Source organism: Sus scrofa, chromosome 3 (genome assembly GCF_000003025.6).
Source record: "Sus scrofa isolate TJ Tabasco breed Duroc chromosome 3, Sscrofa11.1, whole genome shotgun sequence".
Taxonomy (NCBI): Eukaryota; Metazoa; Chordata; class Mammalia; order Artiodactyla; family Suidae; genus Sus; species Sus scrofa.
Window position 1 is genome coordinate 114,516,441 of NC_010445.4, and position 26,746 is coordinate 114,543,186.

At 41.2% G+C, this 26,746-nt stretch overlaps 2 protein-coding genes across 3 annotated transcripts in view; both read right to left on the bottom strand.

The window, feature by feature from the left end:
* Nucleotides 1–20,944, bottom strand: part of FAM228A (family with sequence similarity 228 member A) — a 35,548-nt gene extending 14,604 nt beyond the window's left edge. Inside the window, exons 1-8 of the mRNA XM_005662702.2 lie at nt 20,860–20,944; nt 20,351–20,463; nt 19,628–19,733; nt 13,629–13,697; nt 11,382–11,573; nt 9,529–9,609; nt 7,361–7,448; nt 6,817–6,973 (exon numbers count right to left, since the gene is read on the bottom strand). Coding sequence (XP_005662759.2) covers nt 6,817–6,973; nt 7,361–7,448; nt 9,529–9,609; nt 11,382–11,573; nt 13,629–13,697; nt 19,628–19,720 — 680 coding nt within the window. The 5' untranslated portion in view covers nt 19,721–19,733; nt 20,351–20,463; nt 20,860–20,944. The remainder of the gene's footprint in view (nt 1–6,816; nt 6,974–7,360; nt 7,449–9,528; nt 9,610–11,381; nt 11,574–13,628; nt 13,698–19,627; nt 19,734–20,350; nt 20,464–20,859) is intronic.
* Nucleotides 20,783–26,746, bottom strand: part of LOC100738909 (protein FAM228B) — a 40,771-nt gene continuing 34,807 nt past the window's right edge. For both annotated transcript variants that reach the window (XM_021088366.1, XM_021088367.1), the window contains exons 7-8: nt 25,365–25,469; nt 20,783–20,958 (exon numbers count right to left, since the gene is read on the bottom strand). In XM_021088366.1, coding sequence (XP_020944025.1) covers nt 20,952–20,958; nt 25,365–25,469 — 112 coding nt within the window. In that variant the 3' untranslated portion in view covers nt 20,783–20,951. The remainder of the gene's footprint in view (nt 20,959–25,364; nt 25,470–26,746) is intronic.

Here is a 26,746-nt window from a genome sequence, read left to right on the forward strand (position 1 = left end):
CCGGTGTTGCCATGAGCTGTGGTGTAGTTCGCTGTGGGCTCAGATTCTGCATTATGTGGCTGCTGATGGGACCCCTAGCCTGGGAACCTCCGTATGCCACAGGGGTGGCCTTTGAAAAGACAAAAAGACCAAAAAAAAAAAAAAAAAAAGAGTCCAGGACCAGATGGCTTCACAGGCGAATTCTACCAAACATACAAAGAGGAACTTACACCCATCCTCCTTAAACTTTTCCAAAAGGCTGAAGGAGGAACACTCCCAAAGACATTCTATGATGCCACCATCACCCTAATACCAAAACCAGACAAAGATACCACCAAAAAAGAAAACTATAGGCCTATACCTTTAATGAATACAGACACAAAAATTCTCAACAAAATTTTAGCAAACTAAATCCAACAACATATGAAAAAGATCATATACCATGATCAAGTGGGATTCATCCCAGGTTCACAAGGATGGTTCAACATATACAAATCAATGTCATACACATTAACAAAAGTCAAAAACCACATGATCATCTCAATAGATGCAGAAAAAGCATCTGACAAAGTCCAACATCCATTCATGATAAAAACTCTTACCAAAGTGGATATAGAGGGAACATATGTTAACATAATAAAAGCCATTTACAACAAACCCACAGCAAATATAATACTCAATGGAGAAAAGCTGAAAGCCTTCCCATTAAAATCTGAAACAAGACAAGGAAGCCCACTCTCACCACTGTTATTCAACATAGTATTGGAAGTCCTAGCCCAGCAATCAGACAACAAAAGAAATAAAAGGTATGCAAATTGGAAGAAAAGAGGTATAATTGTCACTGTATGCAGATGACATGATACTACGTATATAGAAAACCCTAAGGACTCAACCCAAAACTACTCAAACTGATCAACAAATTCAGCAAAGTAGTAGGATATAAGATTAACATTCAGAAAATCAGTCACATTTCTGTATACTAACAATGAAATATTAGAAAAGGAATATAAAAGTTAAAATTGTACCCAAAAACCAAATACCTGGGAACAAACCTGACCAAGAAGGTGAAAGGCTTATATGCTGAAAACTATAAAACATTAATCAAGGCAATAAAAGAGGATTTAAAGAAAGGAAAGATATTCCATGCCCCTGGGTTGGAAAAATTAATATTGTAAAAACGGCCATACTACCCAAAGCAATCTACAGATTCAATGCAATCCCTATCAAATTATCTATGACATTTTTCAAAGAATGAGAACAAACAATCCAAAAATTTATATGGAACCACAAAAGACCCAGAATTGCCAAAGCAATCCAAGAAACAAAAACCAAGCAGGAAGTAAAACTCTCCCAGACTTCAGGCCATATTACAAAGCCACAGTAATCAAGACAGTGTGGTACTGGTGCCAAAACAGATAAACAGACCAATGGAACAGAAGAGAGAACCCAGAAATAAACCCAGACACCTATGGTCAATTAATCTTTGACAAAGGAGGCAAGAATATAAAATGGGAAAAAGACAGTCTTTTTAGTAAGTGGTGCTGGGAAAACTGGACAGCTGCATGTAAATCAATGAAACTGGAACACACCTTCACACCATGCACAAAAATAAACTCAAAATGGCTGAAAGACTTAAATATAAGACAAGACACCATCAAACTCCAAGAAGAGAACATAGCCAAAACACTCTCTGATACCAGCCTCACAGATGATTTCTCAGGTCAGTCTCCAAAAGCAATAGAAATAAAAGCAAAAATAAACCAATGGGACCTAATCAAACTGAAAAACTTTTGCACAGCAAAGGAAACCATAAAAAAGAAAAACAAAAAGACAACTTACAGAATGGGAGAAAATAGTTTCAAACAATGCAACGGACAAGGGCTTAATCACTAAAACATACAAACAATATATACAACTCCACAGCAAAAAAGCCAATCAATCAATCAATGGAAAAATGGGCAAAAGACCCGAATAGACTGTTCTCCAAGGAAGATATACAGATGACCAACAAGCACATGAAAAATGCTCAACATCACTGATTCATAGAGAAATGCAAAGCAAAACTACCATGAGATACCACCTCACACCAGTCAGAATAGCCATCATTAATAAGTCCACAAATAACAAATGCTAGAGAGGGTGTGGAGAGAAGGGAACCCTCCTGCACAGTTGGTGGGAATGGAAACTGGTACAGCCACTATGGAAAAAAGTGTGGAGGGACCTTAGAAAACTATATGTAGAACTACCATATGACCCAGCAATTCCACTCTTGGACATATATCCGGACAAAACTTTCCTTGAAAAAGACACCTGTACCCCCATGTTCATTGCAGCACTAATCACAATAGCCAAGACATGGAAACAACCTAAACGCCCATTGACAGATGATTGGATTAAGAAGATGTGGTGCATATATACACAATGGAATACTACTCAGCCATAAAAAAGAACAAAATAATGCCATTTGCAGCAACATGGATGGAACTAGAGACTCTCTAGAGAAGTAAGTCAGAAAGAGAAAGACAAATACCATATGATATCACTTATATTTGGAATCTAATATATGACACAAATAACCTTTCCACAGAAAAGAAAATCATGGACATGGAGAACAGAGTTGTGGTTGCCAAGGGGGAGGGGGAGGGAGTGGGATGGATTGGGAATTTGGGGTTAATAGATGCAAACTACTGTCTTTGGAATGGATAAGCAATGAGATCCTGCTGTATAGCACTGGGAACTATATCTAGTCACTTATGATGGGGCATGATAATGAGAGAAAAAAGAATGTATGCATGTTAGTGTAACTGGGTCACCTTGCTGTACAGTAGAAAATTGACAGAACACTGTAAACCAGCTATAATGGAAAAAATAAAAATCATTATTTGAAAAAATTAAAAAAGAAAGACCATGATGGGAGTTCCCATTGTGGCTCAATGGTTAATGAATTTGACTAGCATCCATGAGGACAGGTTCAATCCCTGGCCTTGCTTAGTGGGTTAAGGATCCTGCATTGCTGTGGCTGTGGTATAGGCCAGCAGCTACAGCTCCGATTTGACCCATAGCCTGGGAACCTCCATATGCCACGGGTGCAGCCCTAAAAAGCAAAAAAAAAAAAAAAGAAAAAAAGAAACAAAACAAACAAACAAAAAAACAGACAGAGAGAGATGATAGTACTACTCAAAAACTAAAAAACAAACAATCTAACTGAAAAATGGGCAGAAGACCTAAATGGACAGTTCTCCAAAGAAGAAATACAGATGGTCAATAGGCACATGAAATGCAAATCAAAAAACTATAATGAGGTACCACCTCACACTGGTCAGAATGGCCATCACTAAAAAGTCTACAAATAATGAATGCTATAGAAGGTGTGGAGAAAAGGGAACTCTCTTCCACTGCTGAAGGGAATGTTAGTTGGTGCAGGTGCTATGGAAAACAGTATGGAGGTTCTTCAGAAAACTAAAAATAGGGTTGCCATATGATCTAGCAATTCCACTTCAGACATATATCCTGACAAAACTATAATTCAAAATGATACATAAACTGGTTCAACTTCTCTCATAAAAACAACAAAATTATAACCAAATGCTGAGAAACCTTCAACCAAATGGACTGGAAACTTTCAAAAAGATATCCTACTCCAGAAGACAAAGAGGAGGCCACATCAAGAGGTAGATGGGGCGATTACTCAATATAAGCAACCCCATACCTCCCAGGTGGGAAGCCCACAAACTGGAAAGTACCTGTGTCACAGAGACTCACCTACAGGAGTGAGAGTTCTAAGCCCCATGTCAAATCCCCACACCCAGGGATCTGGCATTGGGAGAAAAAGCCCCTGGAGTATCTGGCATTGAAGACCAGTGGGGCTTGTGTGCAGGAGCCCCACAGGACTAGGGGAAACGGAGACCCCATTCTTGAAAGGTGCATACAGACTTGCATGTGCACTGGGTCCCAGGACAAAGCAAAGGCTCCATAGGAATCTGGGTAAAACCTGAATGCAGTTCTTGGAGGATCTCCTGGGAAAACAGGGGGTGACTGTGGCTCATTGTGAAGGAATGACATTGGAAGCAAAGCTCTTGGGAATATTCATCAGCTTGTGTTTCTCTGGAGGTGGCCATTTTGGAAAAATCTGTCCCTACCCATCAGTGCTGAGAAGGCCCAGGCCAAACAATAATCCAGGTGGGATCATAGCCACACCCATCAGTAAAGAGGCTGACTAAAGACCCCCCAGGCACACAGCCACCTCTAATCTCATCCAGAGACAAAGCCCCGTCCACCAGGGGGATAGGAATCAGCCCCACCTACCAGTGGGCAGGCACCAGTTCTTCTTCTCAGGAAGCTGACAGCAAGCCCCCTGTACCAACTTCAGCCACAAGGGGGGCAGACACCACAAGTTAGAGGCTACAACTCTATTATCTACAAAAAAGATACCACACCAAAAAAACTATAAAAATGAAAAGTCAGAGAACTACAACTCAGAAAAGGAAGAAAGAAAAAAAAAAAACCCAGAAAAAGAGATAAGTGATATGGAGATTATCAGCCTCCAGGAAAAAGACTTTAGACTATTAATAATGAAGATGATGCAAGACATTGGAAATAAACTGGAGGCAAAGATGGATAATTTACAGGAAACACTGAGCAAAGAAATATAAGATTTAATACTTAAGCAAGCAGAGATGCAAAACACAATAACTGAAATAAAAAATTCAATAGAAGCAACCAACAGCAGAATACAGGAGGCAGAAGAACGAATAAACGAGGTGGAGGACAGATTAGTAGAAATTACGGATGCAGAACAGAAAAGAGAAAAAAAGACTGACAAGAAATGAAGAGAGTCTCAGAGAACTCTGGGACAACACCAAATGCATATAATAGAGGTGCCAGAAGGAGAAGAGAGAGAGAAAGGGACAGAAAAAATATTCGAAGAGATAATAGCCGAAAACTTCCCTAACATGGGAAAGGAACCACTCACTCAAATCCAGGAACACAATGAGTACCATATAAAATAAACCCAAGGGGGAACACCCCAAGGCAGATATTAATCAAACTGACCAAAATTAAAGAGAAAATCTGGAAAGCAGCTAGGAAAAAGAAACAACATACAAGGGAACCCCAATAAGGTTATCAGCAGATTTTTCAGCAGAAACTCTGCAGGTCAGAAGGGAGTGGCACAAAATACTTAACGTGATGAGAGTAAAAAACCTCCAACTAAGATTACTTTACCCAGCAAGACTCTCATTCAGATTTGAAGGAGAAATCAAAAGCTTTACAGATAAACAAAAGCTATGAGAATTCAGCAACACTAAACCAGCTTTACAACAAATACTAAAGGAACTTCTCTAGGCAAAAAAGAAAAGGCCACAACCAGAAACAAAAATACCACAAATGAGAAGGCTCACCAGTAAAGGTATATATACAGTAAAGATACAAAATTATCCACACACAATTATGCTACCAAAATCAGAAACTGTGAGAAGAGGAGGGTACAAATGCAGAACACTGGAGATGCACTTGCAATTAAGAGAGCAATAACTTAAAATAATCTCACACACACACACACACACACACACACACATACATACACACTCCTATATCAAAATTTCAGGGCAACTGCAAACCAAAAATCTACAATTGATATACAAACAAACAAGAAAAACCACCTCAAATACAATACTAAAGATAGTCATCAAACCACAAGAGGAGAGAACAAGAGAAGGGAAGAAAAGAGAGCAACAAAAACAAATCCAAAACAGTTAATAAAATGGCAATAAGAACATACATATCAATAATTACCTTAAATGTTAATGGACTAAATGCCCCAACCAAAAGACATAGGCTGAGTGGATACAAAGACGAGACCCATATATATGCTGTTCACTATTCACAACAGCTGTTCACTATTCACAATAGCCAAGATATGGAAACAACCTAAATATCCACTGACAGGTGAATAAAGATGTGGCACATACATACAGTGGAATACTACTCAGCCATAAAAAGGAATGGAATCATGCCATTTGCAGCAATATGGATAGAACTAGAGTCTACCATACCAAGTGATGTAAGTTAGAAAGACAAATACCTTATGATATCATTTATATGTGGAATCTAAATATAACACAAATGAACCTATCTATGAAACAGATTCATGGACATAGAGGACAGATTTATGGTTGTGAAGAGGGAGGGGCTAAGATAGGGATGGAGTGGGAGGTTGGGGTTAGCAGATGTAAGCTATTATGTATAGGATGGATAAACAAGGTCCTACTTTATAGCACAGGGAACTATATTCATATCCTATGATAAGCCATAACGGAAAAATAATTATTTTTTAAAAGAATGCATATGTATATATACATATAACAGTAAGAAGGGCAATTGAAAGAGTAAAAGATAGGGGATTCCCATTGTGGCTCAACAGTAAGGAACCTGATTATTGTCTATTAGGAGGCGGGTTCGATCCCTGGCCTCTCTCAGAGGGTTAAGGATCTTGCATTGCTATGAACTGCGGCATGAGTCACAGACGTGGCTTGGATCCCACGTTGTTGTGACATGGCATAGGCCAGCAGCTGTAGCTATTCAACCCCTAGCCTGGGAACTTCCCTATGGCTTACAAATGGTTCTTCCTAAAGAGGCCAAAAAAAGAAAGAAATAAAGAGTGACAGACAATGGGATATGTGATGAAAGAATATATTTGCCAACTTGACATTCTTAATTCTGTAAGAATATCCTTTAAGGAAGAAAATAAAATCTGGAAGAGGCTACATGCTGTTGGGATTCCAAACATGTGACATTCTGTAAAAGGCAAAACTATGAAACAGTAAAAAGTCAGTTCACCTGCATTTACCACGAGTTTTGCTTCCCACAGGTCTTGCAGAGGCTTTGGGCCTTGCCTTTGGAACCATGCTGCAGAGAGTAAAAGTGATCTGGGGCAATCTGGCATACCGCCTGGCCTTCTCTAATTCTTTAAATTCTTCAAAGGTACACTGTTTTCCTACAGGAAGATAAAAATCTAAATCAACACTCTAGGAGTTCCCGTCATGGCTCAGTGGTTAACAAATCCAACTAGGAACCATGAGGTCGCGGGTTCAATCCCTGGCCCCACTCAGTGGGTTAAGGATGCGGCATTGCCGTGAGCGGTTGTGTAGGTCGCAGACGTGGCTCGGATCTCACGTTGCTGTGGCTGTGGTGTAGGCCAGCAGCTGTAGCTCCGATTAGACCCCTAGCCTGGGAACCTCCATATGCCACGGGTGCAGCCCTAGAAAAGACGAAAATAAAAATAAATAAATCAACATTCCAGTCAATTCCAGTCACTCTTGGGGTAGGAAATCACTTGACAATTGGAAGTCTCTAAAGATGAAGCCTTGTGATCACAAAGTACCTGTCCTGTACTGAAAAATAGCTCTCTGCTCTTCATCCACCTCTTGTTGTCTTCTAAACAGTGGATCACAGAACGGTGGGACCATAACCTGCAAGAAAAATGACTCTTTGAGGACCTAAGTAGTTTTAAATCTGTCCAAAGCATTTGAGTGTAGCCTTAATGTACAGCAAAGCAGCCAAGAATAAGGACCCAGGAATAATGTCACAAAGCAAGGGAAGGATAAATGCCACCCACCTCACACTAGGATCTTTCTTTGAGTGGGTGAATGATGCGAGGGCTGCCTGAAGAGGAGCGCTCTACAGTATCTGCATCAGTCAGCAATATCTGCTGATGCCACCATGGGCCGCCTCCCAGTGAGGTCCCGTCCTCAGGGATCTCTCAGTCCGGAACAGACAAGTCATAGACAAGGACCCTCTGGTCAGGAGAGGCTTCAGCTCTGTGTGCTTTAGGAGCACAAAGCAGAGCTCTAAGCAGGCCCCGGGAGGAAGGGGACCCCCTGGGGGGATGACCACTGGTCTCTAAGGCCCTGTGGGCAGGAGAAGATCGGTGTGCTGAGGGTAAGGGGTAGGTGGTCACGGAGGAAGGTGGTTTTCTCCTCCCTCACCTCCTGAATATAGGCTTTCAATAGAGTGACCGCTTCCCCTTCTCTACTTTCCCATATATTTGACCTTGACCCAATGTGGTTTGTAATGACATCACTACAGGAGGAGGGAGCATAATGACTGCCCAACACAATACTTACCAAGTCCCCCCAGGCCAAAAGGACCTTCTTACTGTCCCAAACGTGATCTCCCTTGGTTTTTATAGAGAAGCAAAATAAACGACTTCTCTCTTCACACACTTTTTTTTTTTTTTTTTTGGCCACCCCACCGTATATGGAAGTCCCCTAGCCAGCTTGGGCAAAACTGGGTCCTTTAACCCACTATGCCAGGGCCCGGGATCAAATCTGCCTCCTGGTGCTGCAGACATGCCATCAATCCTGTCATGTCACAGCAGGAACTCCCATACACATTTTTCAAATGAATGGTATTACCAAGTGGCTACTTCTGCTACACAAGAATAAAAACCCGAAAACTACATCTCAAAATTTTAATGTATATATTGGCAGTTTAAAATGTAAAGGCTGGAGTTCCTGTCGTGGCTCAGTGGTTAACAAATCCAACTAGGAACCATGAGGTTGCGGGTTCAATCCCTGGCCTTGCTCAGTGTGTTAAGGATCTGGCATTGCCATGAGCTGTGGTGTAGGTTGCAGACGTGGCTCGGATCCCAGGTTGCTGTGGCTCTGGCGTAGGCCAGTGGCTACAGCTCCGATTCGACCCCTAGCCTGGGAACCTCCATATGCTGCAGGAGTGGCCCAAGAGATGGCAAAAAGACAAAAAAAAAAAAAAAAAAAAAGTAAAGGCTTAGAGATCCCGTTGTCCGGCAGTGCATTAAGAATCCAACAGAGATGGCTAGGATATCTGCAGAGGTGCAGGTTTGATCTCTCTCAGTAGGTTAAAGGATCCAGTGTTGGAGTTCCTTTGTGGCACAGTGGAAATGAATCCGATTAGGAACCACAAGGTTGTGGGTTCGATCTCTGGTCTCTCTCAGTGACTTAAGGACCCAGCATTGCCGTGAGCTGTGGTGTAGGTCATAGACACGGCTCAGATCTGACGTGGCTGTGGCTGTTGCACAGGCCAGCAGCTACTGCTCTGATTCGACCCCTAGCCTGGGAACCTCCATATGCCATGGGTGCAACCCTAAAAAGCAAGAAAGAAAAAAAAAAAAGTCAAGACTCATTTACAAGCTCAACTACTGGCTCTCTGGGCAGTCTTTCCTGCCATCCCTCCTTCCACCTCCCCTAGAAAGGAGCTCTCCCTGGACTGGTTCTGTGACACTCTTATCACACTTGCTGTCCACTTATCTTCCCGTCCCTCCTGGGCTTTCAGTTTGCTGAATGTGAGTGGATGAATGAATGAATGAACAAATTATCACACACACGTTCTTTCACAATGTCAGTTCCCAAGTAGTCAAAATTACTTTGGGCTCCTATTTTAAAACTCAAGGGAAATGTTTGGTGGACTTTTAAAAATGAATCCAGAATAACTACAAAACTTCCAAAATGACCAGGTTTCCCCCAACCCCAGAACTTCCAGGAATAAATAGATACAAGTAAGAAACTTATTTACCTTTCCATAATTTGGGTCCTTTCTTGTCATATAAAAAGGATTGTATCCTTCAGAATCATAACAGCCTCCAAATATAATTTCCTTTAAAAAAAAAAGTACATTTAAGAGCAAATCGCTATATACAAATGTGCTAAGATTACATAAAGCCAAATATTTATTCCATTTTTTTATATAAAGCCAGAGATTTAATGGGTTGCAAGAAACCTCCGAAGTAATTTAGATGATGGTGAGAGTCCACCACTTTCCAGGAGAAAAGTGATTGTTCAGTTTTAGTCTCAGGTCATCAACTAGCCTGTTTGGGAACTCTCTGCTCCATTACGTGGGTACTCTGTTGGTCGCTCTAACCCCTAGGAAGCTTGTCCTTAAGACAGAGCTGAAATCTGTCTTGTCACTGCCAGTTCTCCCCGTGAATCAGCAGAAGATAATCTGCTCCTCATCCACATGTCCATCTTTTACAAATGTACTTAAGGGTTTCATTGCTCCTCCTCGCCTCTCCTCTCCTCTTTGGCTAAATATGCATGCATTTCATTCCTCTTTTCTTCCCCGTGAAGTGTTGTCAAGCTCCACCCTTTTCTGAAGGTTCTGTAACTGGTGGCTGTCCCCTCTGCAGCATGAATCAGGAGTGGTAAGATTGCCACAGGCTGGACAGGCTGGATTTGATGCTTCCCACTCTAAGAACAGCCTCTCTTAATACAGCCTAAGAGCTCAGACGGCTTCCTGGAAACCAGCTCACATGGCTGACGCACAATGAATTGACTATCATTTTAAATCACTTGGACTTCAACACATAGCTTTTCTACACATGCTTCCCCATCCCACACTTGCGTGATCATATTTCTGAGCATATTTGTATGACTTTGCACTTTGGTTTCAAAGAGACCTGGATTCAACCTTGAGCTCTGCCTCTTAGGGGTTTGTTTAAGAAATATTAAACACACACATCCAGAAATTTTGCTCAGTAAGTATAGTTAAAAGCTCTAAAATTTCAGTCAAACTACTCTAGAACTCTACTAATTACCTGGAAATTTAGCGGGCCTCAATTTCAAAAGAGGGTCCTGATCGCAAAGTTAAAACAGAAAAATCTTCCACAGAAGAAGCCAAAGTTTTGTTCTTGTTTTATAAACCCAAACTGAAGGAGAGAGGGAAGAGACTGTGGTCGCTTCACCTAATTGTTGGCTAACTCAACAGCCAGGGGATCCCCTTCTCCTACTAGAAAGACTAGCAAGCCATACGCTTTTTCTTGGCCTTGCTTCTAGCTAGGACTCGTGATGTCACCCAGTCATGGCCTTGAGACCCAAGGGGAAGCCTGCGAGGAGGTCCCGAGGACTCTGCTTCCTAATTGAAGGGTGAGGTCTAGGAAAGGAATGGCGTCCTTCCTCAACCACTTCTGCCTTGCACACAAACCTAACACCTGGAGCTGTAATCAACCAAAGGTGCTTACAAAAGTGAGGGTGATGGGCATAAACTGAAAATACTCAGAAGAGCAGAATAGAATGATGGGGGGAAAAAAAAAAGGCCTGGGTGATTAACGACATTATTATGCTGCCTGAACCCACATGAGACCACCTACTCCTCTATTTCTTATTGAGTAACCCATAAATATTCTTATGGTTCAAGCTACTGTTATTCTATTAACCTTTACCTAAAAGCATTCCCAACAAATCTAGTTCCAAATCAACACTTCTATTCCCTCCACCCAGAACTCCGGGTTAAAAATGCAGTAGGCTATACTATGGTTCCATGAATTCATCTCAAGATATAAAAATAAATTTGGGACAGTTTGCATAATCAGCGAAAATATTGACCCAACTTTTCAAATTATACTTCATTAAAAAAAAAAAAACTCTCAGTACCGTTTTATTTGTGTGCTTTAAAAAATCTTCAAAATTCTCTCGTTTTGTTTTTTCCAACCCTTTATGTGAAATTACTTTTGCCACTATTCTCTGCTGAAGAGGTTCTGCAACATTTTCAGTCCATTTTCTATGTATCATCTCTTTTCTTCTTTCCTTAAAAACATCCAGATGCTGAAAATACGTATCCAATCTCTAATGAAGTTGATATAAACAAGGGAAACAAATTATTAATTTTCCATTTATTTTCATTTGAATAAAAGGGGGAGAGGAGGGACTCTTGTTTCACGCCTAAGCTATCAGCACACTCAGGCTGCAAAGTCCTAGCATAAGAGAATTAAAGAACAGAATAACGTTCAGAGAGAGAACATAGGGAGTTCCCATTGTGGCTCAGGGGTAACAAACCTGACTAGCATCCATGAGGATTCGGGTTTGATCCCTGGCAATGCTCAGTGAGAAAAGGATCCGCCATTGCCGTGAGCTGTGGTGTAGGTTGCAGACGAGGCTCAGATGTAACACTGCCATGGCTATGGTGCAGGCTGGCGACTACAGATCCCATTCGAACCACTAGCCTGGGAACTTCCAGATGCTGCAGGCGCGGCCCTAAAAAGAGAGAGGGAGGAAGGAAGGAATGGAAGAAAGGAAGGAAAGGGGGGGAGGGAAGGAGGGAGGGAACTTGAGAGCACAGAGCAGAAAGAATCCACCAAGAGTTCCACACGACCACTGTGCCTCCAGATTAAACCACATCCACACATTCCCAAGTCATGAAATTCTAGCTTCTTCTTTTTGGCCATGCCTGCAGCATGTGGAACTTCCGGGGCCAGGGATCAAACCTGTGCCACAGTAGCAACCCAAGCTGCAGCCGTGACAACACTGGGGCCTTAACCCACTGAGCCACAGAGGGACTCCCGCTTCTTTATAAGAATTCAAAGCACTCCCTGGTCACCCATTCCAAGTCTCCAGGCTTCCTCATCAGTAAAGTCTGTGATAGGAGTGGTAGAGGAAAAAGAGCACTAGACTTGCTTCAGCACCTAACTCTATAAAAGGAAGGTAATCCCATCTACCTCTTTGGATGCTCAAGTGAGAATATATGTGAACTTCCTTCACAAATAAGTCACAGCACAAATGTTAAAATATTATTATATACCAAATTTCAACCCCTCTCACTAAGATGAAAACCTCCATGGGAGTTCCTGTTGTGGCGCAGAGGAAATGAATTCAATTAGTATCCATGAGGATGCAGGTTCAATCCCTGGCCTCACTCAGTGGGTTAAAGATCCAGCGTTGCTTTGGCTGTGGTGTAGGTCACAGACATGGCTCAGATCCCGAGCTGCTGTGGCTGTGGTGTAGGCCGGCAGCTATAGCTCTAAGTGGACCCCTAGCCTGGGAGCTTCCATATGCTGAGGGTGTGGCCCTAAAAAAGCAAAAAACAAAAACAAACAAAACCTCCCTAAATTTGTTAATTTCATAGTGACAATTGGTACTGATTGATCACTACCCTTAAATACTTACTCACTTCTCATGGCTTTATATATCCCCATTGTGCTGTGGGGACATGTGAGAGAGAGTAGTTTTAAAAGTAGGTCTTTGGAGTTCCCATCATGGCGAAGTGGTTAACAATCTGACTAGGAACCATGAGGCTGCCGGTTCGATCCCTGGCCTCGCTCAGTGGGTTAAGGATCTGGTATTGCCGTGAGGTGTTGTGTAGGTCACAGAAGCAGCTCGGATCCCAAGTTGCTGTGGCTCTGGTGTAGGCTCCGATTAGACCCCTAGCCTGGGAACCTCCATATGCCACAGGAGCGGCCCTAGAAAAGACCAAGAAAAAAATTTAAAAAGTAGGTCTTTGTCAGCAAGAATCTCTCTTCAGTACCAGGACAAAGATGAGGTGCAGTCAGAACAGTCTCTCAGATTCCTTAATAGACCTGGGAATCCCAACCACTTGGCGATCCTGCAGGGAGATGGCACAATCTCAGGTCTACACAGTGTAAATGAGTAATTCAGAGGAGGCTCATTCTCCCAGCAAAATGAACCTCTCTGAGGGTAACATCCTCTAGGCTCTGAATCATTCTTGTTTACCTAGAACACCCTTAGACTCCATAATCTGGGAGTTTTCCACATGGCTCAGTGGATTAAGAATCCAGTGTCGTCATTGCAGTGGCTCGGGTTCTATCCCTGGCCCAGGAATTTCCACATGCTGCGCGTGCAGACAAAAACAAGTAAATAAATATATACTCTGCAGCCAGCTCTTACCTTTGCAACATAATTTTCTCTAAATAATACTGCATGTACAGCTTCATCTATGTCTTCTCTAGCCAGTGCCTAAAATTACAGAATTAAATATTAGGATGTAAATGCTGAATAGAAAAACTGGTGACAAAACTCAGTGTCTTTATCCAATAGTTTTCATATAATTCTAACCTCTACACTACAAAACTCATTGTCTTTATCCAATAGTTTTCATATAATTCTAACCTCTACACCGCAAAACATATTCCGTAACTTTTTATTATGGAAATGTTCAAACACAATTCTCCATGAACCCATCACCCATGTTCAACAGAGTCAATCTTTTTGTTGTTGTTGTTATTGTTGCGGGGTTTTTTTTTTTCATTTTCAGAGTCAATCTTATTTCACCCAAATCCGTACTGCCCCCCATCCAGATTATTTTGAAACAAATCCTATTTAGAACATCTTTTTTTTTTTCATTTTTTAAAATTTTATTGACGTAGTTTATTTATAATATTGTGATAAGTTCTGCTATACAACAAAGTGATTCAGATATCCATTCTTTTTCATATTCTTTTCCCATACAGATTAGCACAGAATATTGAGTAGAGTTCCCTGTACTACACAGCAGGTCCCCAATGACCACTGTCATCACTACACCATTATTTTTGAAGCACTAAGAAAGCTTACTAATTAAAGAGATCCTCTATAAAATAAAGCCCCTTTACAAGCAGTTAGTAGGTATGTTTTAAAAGCCCTTGAAGTTTCCTGACTTTGTCTTTATAAGTCAAAATTGCAAAATGTTTGATTTAGTTCAACTGGTCCAGAGCCAGTTAGTTGGTAGTTCCTGTCCAAGGACCAAGATGGTCTCACATCTAGGAACTTGCTGTTTCCATTATGAATTTGGCATTTGAATTCTTACGTTAGGGTTTTTCATTTGGGATCACTATGAACTGATACTCTAGCTTTTATTCTTACAGAACTAAGTAGGGATAAATGGAAAGGCAATAAAAAATTAGGTATCTAGAAGAGAAATGTTACCTAAAATAACTACCCAGTGCAAAATGATACAGGTTCTTAAAATTATGTTATTCAATCTCTGGCTCTTCTTTCAGTTCTGCCACAGTGAGTGTATCAAAATAAACTTAACCCCAAACTCAAGTATCAAATCTGTGAATAAGAGACATCTCAAAAGGGAGAGTTATATTCTTACCCACATATTTAATAGCTTCACATAAAATCTGAAATGATATTCAGACAGCTACTAGGGACTTCTCCAAAATAAAACTCTTGATGCTATAAACAGAATCTTGCTTTAAAATAAAGCCTTCTTACATTTATTTTAAGAAGGCAATTGAAAAATCATGTAAAACAATTAAATGTGGAGTTGTCTTGTGGTGTAGTGAGTTAAGGATCTGGTATTGACACTGCAGCAGCTTGGGTCACTGCTGTGGTGCAGGTTTAATTCCTGACTCCAGGAAATTTCACATGCTATGGGCATGGCCAGTAAAAATATAAAATAAAATAAACACAATTAAACATTTTCTCCTGATACAAGAACACAAATTTAGAATAAATCCACCTATCTGGAGAGGTAAAGAAATATATATTTTGACAAATTATCTTAGGAAGTCATATTTTAAGCTATCTTATTAACATTATTAGCAAATGTTATACATACTATTGGTCATATGTCAGATTTTCAAACAACCTTTTGTTTAAGGAAACACAGTTTTTGTCTTTGAGAGTTTCTTCTTGGTGATTTTATCAGAAAATATAAGGAAGATGTTAATGATTTCAAGCAACACTTTTAAAATCCACAGCTTTCTGTATACACACACACACACACACACACACACACACACACACACACACACAGTCTCACCATTCTTACTGCCACCACGGTAAACGGGGTAAAATAAAGAAAATATTCAAGAGTTTCTCTCTATAAGGAAGAAAATTATAAGGTCATATAAAATAATGAAACTTTATGAGAAAATCAGTGCTTTATGAGACCCTGAAGTATCAAGAATCAACTGGCAAGCCTAGAAGTGGCTTCTCCCACAGGGCAAGCTAAGAGACTGCTGTGTTTACCCATGGCCTGGCCTGTCACCACCCTAAACTTGGGTGTTGGCTACAGGAAACATTAGAACCACGCTAAACTAAATTTGACCTCCAGCTATTCCCACTTAATGAATTCTTTGAGCTTCAGGACTGTGCCAGACACTGTTCTAGTTCTGGGGGAAACAACCATACTTAAGACACAGCAGTGCTTTCCTCTAAGATCAGAAACAAGATAAGGATGTCCAATCTTGTCACTTTTATTCAACATAGTTCTAGAAGTCCTAACCACAGCAATCAGAGAAGAAAAAGAAATAAAAGGAATCCAAACTGGAAAGAAAGAAATAGAACTGTCACTGTTTGCAGATGACATGACACTACACCTAGAAAGTCCTAAAGATGCTACCAGAAAACTACTAGAGTTCATCAATGAATTTGGTAAAGTTGTAGGATACAAAATTAATACATAAAAATCTACTGCATTTCTATACACTAATAATGCAAGTTCAAAAAGAGATATTAAGGAAACAATCTCATTTACAATTGCATCAAAAAGAATAATATACCTAGGAATAAACCTACCTTGGGAGGCGAAAGACCTGTACTCTGAAAACTATAAAACACTGATGAAAGAAATCAGATGACACAAACAGATGGAAAGATATACCATCTCCCTGGATTGGAAGAATCAATATTGTCAAAATTACCATACTACCCAATGCAGTCTACAGAGTCAGTTCAATCCTATCAAATTACCAATGGGATTTTTCACAGAACTAGAACAAAACATTTTAAAATGTGCATGGAAACAAAAAAGACCCTGAATAGCCAAAGCAGTCTTGAGAAAGAAAAATGGAGCTGGAGGAATAAGGCTCTCTGACTTCAGATTATGCTACAAAGCTACAGTAATCAAAATTGTATGGTACTGGCACAAAAAGAGAAATATAATCAACAGGAACAGGATAGAAAGCCTAAAAATAAACTCATGCACATATGCTCAATGAATCTACGACAAAGGAGGCAAGGCTGTACAATGGAAAAAAGACAGTCTCTTCAATAAGTGGCGCTGGGAAAACTGGACAGCTACCTCTAAAAGAACAAAATTAGAACACTCTCTAACAATGTGCACAAAAATAAACTCAAAATGGGTTAAAGTCCTAATGTAAGATTGGATACTATAAAACTCCTAGAGGAAAACATAGGCAGAACACTCTTTGACATAACTCGTAGTAATACCTTTTTGAATCTGTCTCCCAGAGTAATGGAAATAAAAACAAAATCAAACAAATGAGACCGAATTAAACTTAAAATCTTTTGCACAGCAAAGGAAATCATAAGCTAAATGAAAAGACAGACTACAGAATGGGAGAAAATAATTGCAAAAGATGTGAGCAGCAAGGGATTAATCCCCAAAATATACAAACAGTTCATGCAGCTCTATATATATAAAAAAACAAATAACCCAATCAAAAAATAGGCAGAGGAATTCCCGTCGTGGCGCAGTGGTTAACGAATCCGACTAGGAACCATGAGGTTGCGGGTTCGGTCCCTGCCCTTGCTCAGTGGGTTAACGATCCGGCGTTGCCGTGAGCTGTGGTGTAGGTTGCAGACGCGGCTTGGATCCCGCGTTGCTGTGGCTCTGGCGTAGGCCAGTGGCTACAGCTCCGATTCGACCCCTAGCCTGGGAACCTCCATATGCCGAGGGAGCGGCCCAAAGAAATAGCAAAAAAGACAAAAAAAAAAATAGGCAGAAGATCTAAATAGACAGTTCTCCAAAGAAGAAAAACAGATGGCCAATAAAGAATATCATTAATTCTCAGAAAAATGCAAAACAAAACTACAATGAGGTAGGAGTTCCCTGGTGGCTCAACAGATTAAGAATCTGGCATTGTCACTGTTGTAGCTCAGATCACTGCTGTGGTTTGGGTTCCAGCCCTGGCCCATATGCCATGGGTGTCACCATAAAACAAACAAAATTACAGTGAGGTATCACCTCATACCAGTCAGAATGGCCATCATCAAAAAGTCTACAAATAATAAATGCTAGAGAAGGTGTGAAGAAAAAGAAATCCTCCTACATTGTGGACAAGAATGTAAATTGGTAAAATCACTATAGAGAACAGTATGGCGGTTCCTTAAAAAACTACATACAGAACTGCTATATGATCCAGCAATCCCACTCCTGAGCATATATCCAGAGGGAACCATAATTCAAAAAGATACATACAGGGAGTTGCCATTGTGCTCAGCAGTAACAAACCTGACTAGTATCCATGAGGACACTGGTTCAATCCCTGGTCTCACTCAGTGGGTTAAGGACTCGGTGTTGCTGTGAGCTGTGGTGCAGGCCACAGATGCGGCTCAGATCTGGTGTTGCTATGGCTGTGGCATAGGCCAGCAGCTACAGCTCCTATTAGACCCCTAGCCTGGGAACTTTCATATGCTGCAGGTGCTGCCTGAAAAAGACAAAACAAAAACAAAAACAAATAGATACATACACCCCAGTGTTCACTGCAGCAGTATTTGCAACAGCTGAGATGTGGAAGCAACCTAAATGTCCATCAACAGATGAATGGATAAAGAAGATATGATATATTTATACAATGGAATATCACTCAGCCATATAAAAGAATGAAATAATGGCACTGGGAACAAAATAGATGGACCTAGAGATTACCATACTAAGTGAAAAAAGTCAGAGAAAGACAAATATTATATACTATTGTTTATATGTGAAATCTAAAAAAAAAAAAAAAAAAGATGCAGGACTTCCCATGTGGCTCGCAGCGTAACTACTCGGCGTTGCTTCTACTGTATCTGTGGCTTGACCCCTGGCTCAGGAACTTCCATATGCCACAGGTGCAGCCACTTGTTTAAAAAAACAAATAAAAATAATTTTTAAAATGATACAAATGAACTTATATACAAAATAGAAATAGACCCAGAGACAGAGAAAACCACTAAAGGGGAAAGAGGGTAGGGTGCGGGAGCATAAATTAGGAGATTTGGGATTAACATATACACACTACTATCTATAAAGTAGATATCCAGGTCTCTGGTGTCGAGGCAGCAGTGGGTAATCATCATGCATCAGGTAATGCAGTTTGTTGAGCCAGGACTCAATTTGGCTGGTTAAAAACCTTATAGAATAGAATTCCAGAAGACTGCCCATAGCAACAGCAATACGTTTTGCTATAATGGAATTCACCGGCTTTTTTGTGTGAAATTGATCCATATTCCTATTAATAACATCACTGTTGGGAGTTCCCTGTTGTGGCTCAGTGGTTAGCAAATCTGACTAGCATGCATGAGAACACAGGTTTGATCCCTGCCCTTGCTCAGTGGGTTAAGGATCCAGCATTGCCTTGAGCTGTGGTGTAGCTCACAGAGGCAGCCTGGATCTGGCGTTGCTGTGGCTGTGGTGTAGGCCAGCAGCTACAGTTCTGATTTGACCCCTAGCCTGGGAACCTCCATATGCCACGGGTGCAGCCCTAAAAAAACAAAAGAAAATTAAAAATTAAAAAAAAAATCATTGTTGGTGGCTAAATACCTTTTTATAAGTGTTTTCCATCTTGGGGGACTTATGAACAAATGAGGATTTGAGAAGCCCATGGAGTAAAAATTTGCCCATTTCTTTTGTGTTTTTCTTTTTTTTCTTCCAAGATGTTTTCTATTTTGAAATTAAAATAATCATTTCGAAATAGAAAAAATAACAAGGACCTACTGTATAGCACAGGGACCTGTACTCAACATTTTACAAAAAGCTATAAGGTTAAAGAATCTGTATATATATGTACATATATACAACTGAATCTCTTGTAACTAACTAGTATACCTGCAACACAACACTGTAAATCAACAATACTCCAATTAAAAAATAAAAAAGACACAATAGTTCCTAACCTCAAAGGATTTATATCCCACCACCAAAAGAATGCCCCCCAAATACCACATTTTTTTACCTCCATCAAGTCAACTGACTCCGGCTCTGGCCACTTTTTTAATTGTTCTGGCCCAAAATGTTCACCAAAATTGGGTATTTTCATGGCAGCCATAAATAATGGAATCCTTGAGGCAAAGAGTAAATTGAGGAAACTCAGGCCATTAAAGTTGAAAAAGTACAGCTCTGGGGTTTAGAAAGCAATTTGAATCCTTGCTCTGCCACTTAACAGTCTAAGTAAAACAAAACAAACAAATAAAAGAAATCCTTGGCACTCCTAAACCTGTTTCCAAAAGGGGGTGACTAGGTCTGCTACACCTGTGGCCTTAAGGACCCAGTTAGGCACCACCTTGGGGATGCGCCCCGGGGCCATATGGCCTAGGGGCTGCCCGAGGGGTCGCAGGCCGCAGGCCGATTGCTCTCTTGCCTTGAGCCGAGCTCAAGCTGCTCAAAAGACCAGACGACTGACGACTGACGACTGACTGTTCAGGGAGAGGAGAGGGAACTCCTTTCCAAAACAAATAAAAGCGCTGTGTTTGCAACGGAGCGCTCCACCCCTGACTCCACGAAGCCTCTGGCCACAGGAGGTGGGTAGGACCGAGCCCACCCCGCCCCCTCGGCCTCGCGCTGCCCCACCCCTCGGAGCGGATGGGCCCTCAACCGTCCAGTCCCACACCACCTTATGTCTTACTTCTTTTTCCCCAATGAGTTGAGGTCACGTAAATTCATCCTAAAGGGAATTTACCATTTATCTGTATAGTCGAGGGCTACAACCACAGAGGAACGATTTTTAGTGCACCTTTTGCTCAAGGAAAGCAAAGTTCTCTCCTCCTATGCTCCAGGTCCTGCTGAATCCTCCTGTTGAAGTCAAAGTCAGCATGAGCCAGAAAATGATATGCAGACACAGAATCAGCAGGCAGGTAGTCATACCCAAAATGAATTTCAAAATTTTCTAAAGAGTTGAAAAAACATGGGGAGGATTATGTGGGTGTGGATTTAAAGGTGTCTGACATAATTTAGGGAAAGATCAAGTGAATTGAGGTGGGCAACTAAATAGTGTAGCTATTAGTATTCTTATTGTATCTTTCAGGCGATATTTCTTAACTTCTGGGGAAAATACATTTGCAATAACTGTCAATATATGGTATTGTCATTTCTTAATTATCAGACACTGGACTCAAAAATTAAATGTTTATTGCAGATGCTTTTCTTAGACACAGAACAATCCTTGAGTGCCTTCTTTGGTCCTCATACCCAATGATTTCTGCTGGTAGATGGCTTCCTTTGAAGCAGCCTTCTTTTGTGTCTTTTACCAGTCAAGGATCAGGGTGTGTACTCCTTGGTTGCTAAAACCTTTGGAAAGTGACAAAAAAGAAGAGGTAAGTGTGACTAATATAGAGATGAAGGGCTCACAAGAGCAGAAGGAATTCCTCTGCTTAGCTGAGCTGATCTTCCTGAAGCCTAGCCCTCCAGTTAGAGCTAAGTGACTTGCAGGCATGGTCCCCACCTATACCTCCTAATTCAGCCTCCTCTCACTTTGTCTGGATTCAGAAATAGAGATGTCAGGACAGAGCCAACCCTATTATAGACGAGTAGATCGCTGATCTGTGATATGAGGAGTCCTCTCTGGTCCTGCTTTCAGATGTCAGTATGCCTGGAGTGCTCATTAACACCAGGATCCTTGTGATTTATAAAATCCTCGATTCCTTTCTTCCCTTCTGTTTTCAAACCTCTAAAATCTCTGTCCTCCACCTTCACTATCAGCTGATGGACAACTTTCTGACTTCGTTGAGAAAACGAAGTAAATAAAAGCAAGCAATCTTCCTTCATAAAATTCACCAAGCTGGTTTCTATATCCATGCACTCTGCCTTCCTTCCTCTTACAATGGATGGATTGTCCTGACCTCCAGTTGAGTTCTGGATCCTACCTCTCTACAGGATGACCAGGTAGGGAGGGTGGGAGAAAGGATGAGAACTATTTTAAGTAGAGAAGTCAGAGAAGGCATCTCCAAAGAGATGGCGTTTGTGCAGAGATCTGAATAACCTGACAGAGTGAAGCATGAAAGATCTGGGGACTGTTTGAGGCAAATGGATTTGCAGAGGCAAAAGCCTGAGATGAGAGTGAGGTTGGCAATGTTCACAAAACAAGAAAAGGAGCATAGTGAGTGTGGAGAGAAAGGCAGGTGCCCCAAGAACAGGAGTTAAAATCCCAAGTGTAAGGGGAAATCATTAGAAAGTTTTGAGTAAGGGAGAATTCTGATCTAGTACACATTTTTAAAAGAACCTGGTGCTGGATGGAGAACTGATTATATGGAGATGAGAGCAGAAGCAGGAAGACCAATTAGGAGGCCAGGGCACTAGGCCGGATAAGATCACAGTGGTCTGAACCAGTGACAGTAGTGAGAAAAAAGTGAACAAGCCGACAGCGCTCGTTACCTGTAAGACACAGGAACTGAGTGAAAGCAAGAAGTAAAAATGACTGCTAGATTTTTGTCTCGAGGGTCCTTTTTGGATTATGGTCCTATTTACCGAACTAGGAGAAATTTGGCAGAAAGAGAGGCAGAAGTGCAAAAGTAAGAAATAATCCTGTTTGGGGCTGTTCTATCAAGATACCCATAACCATTACAATACACAAGAAGTGTTTGTAGCGTATGATTATAAAGCAACCTATTTTTTCCTTCATTGTCCATTTAAACTCGTTCTGTTGGGTAGTTCTCCTGTCTTGTTTCTTGTTTTATCTTTATCACTGCACTTATTATCAGCTCAAGTGAATTATCTATTTGCTTGTTTATCTTCTGTCTCTTCCATCAAAATGTAAGCTCCTCGAAATCAGAGATTTTATCTATTTTGTTTACCAGCTGTCTCTAGCCTCTCAAACACTGCCTGGCTCAGAGTAGGTGCTTGTTAAAATTTGAGGGCGAAGGCAAGCAAGCACATGTGAGGGTACTAAAACATGACAGTAAAAGGAGTTAAACCGCAAAGTTAAATTTCCATGAGTGAGCAAAAATGTAGCTCCTTTATCCTTTAGGGGTAGGAGTGGGGAAATGGAGAGAGTCAGAAAAGAAGAATGGAGAGTAGTCTGACAATGTACTCAGACTAACAAACCATTTCCGTACTGATTTCTAACTGGGAGATGGGGAGAAAGGGCTGTGACTTCTCCTTTAAATCCACTCCTAAGAGAAGCTAAGCCCCAGACTTGGGACACAGGGTGCAGAGAAGAGAACTGAGGGGATGTGGCCCTAGACCTGGAAACAGTAGGCTAGAGAGTCAAATGGCACCAAGTTTAACTGCAGTCACTGTAGGATGAGAAATCTGTGCTTGCGAACATCTATATTTCTATACATTTTACATCTGGGGGCTTTTATTTTACTTTTAAATTTTACTACTTCAATTAAATATATGGTTCTTTTGAAATTTCTTTGCTTTTCTTGGCTAAATTAAGAGGAACAAAATTTGGGGCCTGGTTTGTGATAACCAGTAAATGGCAGAGGGATGGTGGAGATGGTCGAGAGACAGAAAGGGCAAAAACTGAGGGGAGGAAGCTAGGGAAATCCCAGGTCCACCCCCAGGGGCCAGCTCCACCGTGCAGCTCCCAGGGGCAGCTCTCCACTCCCTCTGAGTGAAGGAAGCCTGCCTCACTTCCTTCTACTCCCTCCCTGGCCCTTTTTTGGAAGGAGGAGGGGGTGGGGAGGGTGGTTCACTGCCTCCTGCCTCTGGGAAGCCTGCCATACAGAGAAGTTGTTCCCAGGTACTCAGTTTTTGGTATCAGCAATTCCAGTATTGCAACATGGAACGACACCAGCTCTCGCTGCATCCTGGCACTCCTGCCTACCTCCTGGCTCAAGGAAGTTTAAGGAAGAAAAGTGCCCTTTAGGGTTGGCCTCTTTGGGACTTGGATTCTTTCCCTCCTGATAACACAGAGGTTCCAGCACTGCCGTGAGGTGTAGTGTAGATCGAAGATGCAGTTTGGATCTGGCATGGCTATGGCTGTTGTGTAGGCGAGCAACTACAGCTCCAACTTGACCCCTAGCCTAGGAACCTCCATATGCCTCAGGCATGGCCCTAAAAAGACAAAAAAAAAAAAAAAAATCACTAAGACCCTCATGAGGAAATTAGTTGTTCTCTCTGTTGGACATGCTAGAATCAAGTATCTCTAAAGTCTTCTGCCACATCATTTTTATTCAACAAATTCTGTGTTTATTCAGAACAAAGAAAGAGAAACTACAGTAGCTTACTTTAGGTTCTTTAGGAACACAGAATTATAGGCCAACCTCCTAAACATCATTTATCTTCCACCTTGCTAGGTTCTTTTTAAATTATCATCAACAGTTTTACTGAGGTATAATTTATTTACCATAAAACTCACCCACTTAAAATTATGAATCAATGATTTTTACTATACCTGCACAGCTGTGCAACCTTCACCACAATCTAATTTTAGAATAATTTCTATCAGTCAGAAATCTCATGTTCTGTCTCACTCTCTATTCCCAACCCCAGCCCTAGGCGACCAATAATAAATTTCCTGCCTCTATAGAGAGTGCTTTCTCTGGACGTTTCATGTAATATGAATACAATTAAATTTGTGATTGCATTCTTTCACTGAGTATAACAGTTTTGAAGTTCAGCCATGTTGTAGCATATGTAAGTACTTCTTTTCCTTTTAATTGCTAAATAATATTCCATGTATTAATGTTTGTATTTATTGTATTTATCCATTTACCAATTTGGGGTGGTTCCCGTTTTTTGGTTATTGTGAATAATGTTGCCATGATCACTCACTCATACACCCCCTCTTTATGTGGACATACTTTTCCACTTCTCCTGGATAGAAACCAGGAATTGAACTGCTGGGTCTCTTGGTAATTTCATGTTTTTAAGAAACTGCAAAACCGCTTTCCAAAGTTCCTACATTTCACATGCCCTTCAGCATGTCTGAGGGATCGCATCACTTTTAATCAGATATTTAATAAATCATATAATTATGTACAGAAATCTCTTACTTTTAATTCTATAAGTAAGTAAATTGAGATGATTTCCCATGGTACACACAGCAGTATGCACCGCTTTTCTGTTTATAACTTCTCTTCAGTCTTGGTATAATACTGTAACAGCTACGACCCACCAAAACTAGTCCGTAATTCCATTTTTACCACTCCGAAGCAATTAAAAATCCCCTAACCTTTAACTTTAATATCAGTTGTTGACAACTTTTTTCTACATGTGCTTGTTATTTCTTTTTTTTTTTTTTTTTTTTTTTTTTTGTCTTTTTGCTATTTCTTGGGCTGCTCCCGTGGCATATGGAGGTTCCCAGGCTAGGGGTCTAATCGGAGCCGTAGCCACCAGCCTACTGCAACAGCAACAGCAACAGCCACAGCAACGGAAGATCTGAGCCGCATCTGCAACCTACACCACAGCTCACGGCAATGCCAGATCCTTAACCCACTGAGCAAGGGCAGGGACCGAACCTGCAACCTCATGGTTCCTAGTCAGATTCGTTAACCACTGCGCCACGACGGGAATTCCATGTGCTTGCTATTTCTGAATATGTCAGCCATTCGTCCTTTAAAATCAGGAAAAGCTGAGGAAGATTACCTTCTCACCCAGACACAGTGGTGGGAAATGCCTGATGTCCAGCTACAAGAGTCTGGTACAGGCCTCAGCCCTGACTCCAGCAACTTTAAATGATGGCAGGGGGTAGAAACACAGCCAAGCAAGTTAACTGAAAGAAGAACGAAGCTATGGAATAACAGGCTTACTTGTAAATAACTGCTGCTTCTTCTTCCTGGGATTCCAGATGAGGAGCTCTTGCCAAGGGTTTCAAATCAAAACTACTTTCGTTAAAATTCGTTTTCACTTTTAACCTTTAACAAGATAACGTGTGAGAGGATATTTTGAAAATATTAGCTTGCATTTATACAGAAATTACTGTTATACACTGACTACTATGTATATGGTGCAAAATACCATTACCTCAAACTGGTGTGCACTCTTGGTTTACTGTTTGATGAAAACCTGCTAGGCAAAGTTTAAAGTACTCCCTATGTCCTAGAACTTATACTTTTTTTTGGTCTTTTTAGGGCCTCACCTGCAGCATATGGAGGTTCCCAGGCTAGGGGTTGATTTGGAGCTGTAGTCACTGGCCTACGCCACAGCCACACCAGATCCAAACCGTGTCTGTGACCTACATCACAGCTCATAGCAATGCTGGATCCTTAACCCACTGAGCGAGGCCAGGGATTGAACCTGCGTCCTCATGGATACTGGTCAGATTTGTTTCCACTGAGCCACAACAAGAACTCCGAGAGCTTATACTTTCAATGTAAAAAGAAACCACAGAGATTGTGTAAATGTAAAATGCTTTTCCTAAGAAGGAACCCAGACACTCCATTCTCTAGTCTCCCTTTGCCATAAGGTGGCAGGCGGGTACCTTAGATCCTTCCAGTCTTGCCCCAACTCAGGAGTTGGTTGGAAGGGCAAGACTGGCCCTGTGAGGAACATTCCTTTTGCTGGCACAGACTGTAGCGGATGGTGGGGTTCTAGGCCAGCAACTGGAGCAACAGCTTCCCTTTCTGCAGTTTCCCAATCGTAGCAGAAACAACATATCCCTTGGCCAGCCAGTTCTACACTGTGGTTTTGGGAGTTATTCCTGAAATTCAGCCCTGTTTCTTAAGACCTCCCAATGATTTTGTGGGCAGTATAAGTCTTCAGTAAATGAATCTTTTTCTGGGGTGGATTCAGTTGTCCAAAAACCAAGAGCCACTATTCTAACATACCCATACACCCAGCATGCAAAAAGCCACACAAAGAGGAGTTCCTGTCATGGCTCAGTGGTTAATGAACCTAATACCCACGAGGACTAGGGTTCCTTCCCTGGCCTTGCTCAGAAGGTTAAGTATCCAACACTTCTGTGAGCTGTGTTGTAGGTCACAGACGTGGCTCGGATCCCATGTTGCTGTGGTTATGGTGTAGGCTGATGGCTACAGCTCTAATTCAACCCCTAGCCTGGGACCCTCCATATGCCACAGGTGCAGCCCTAAAAAGACCAAAAAAAAAAAGCCACACAAAGAATTAATGGAAAGGATTGGTCTGATCTTGATTTAATCAGCATAAGTTTTCCTAGAAAATGTGGATTTTGAAA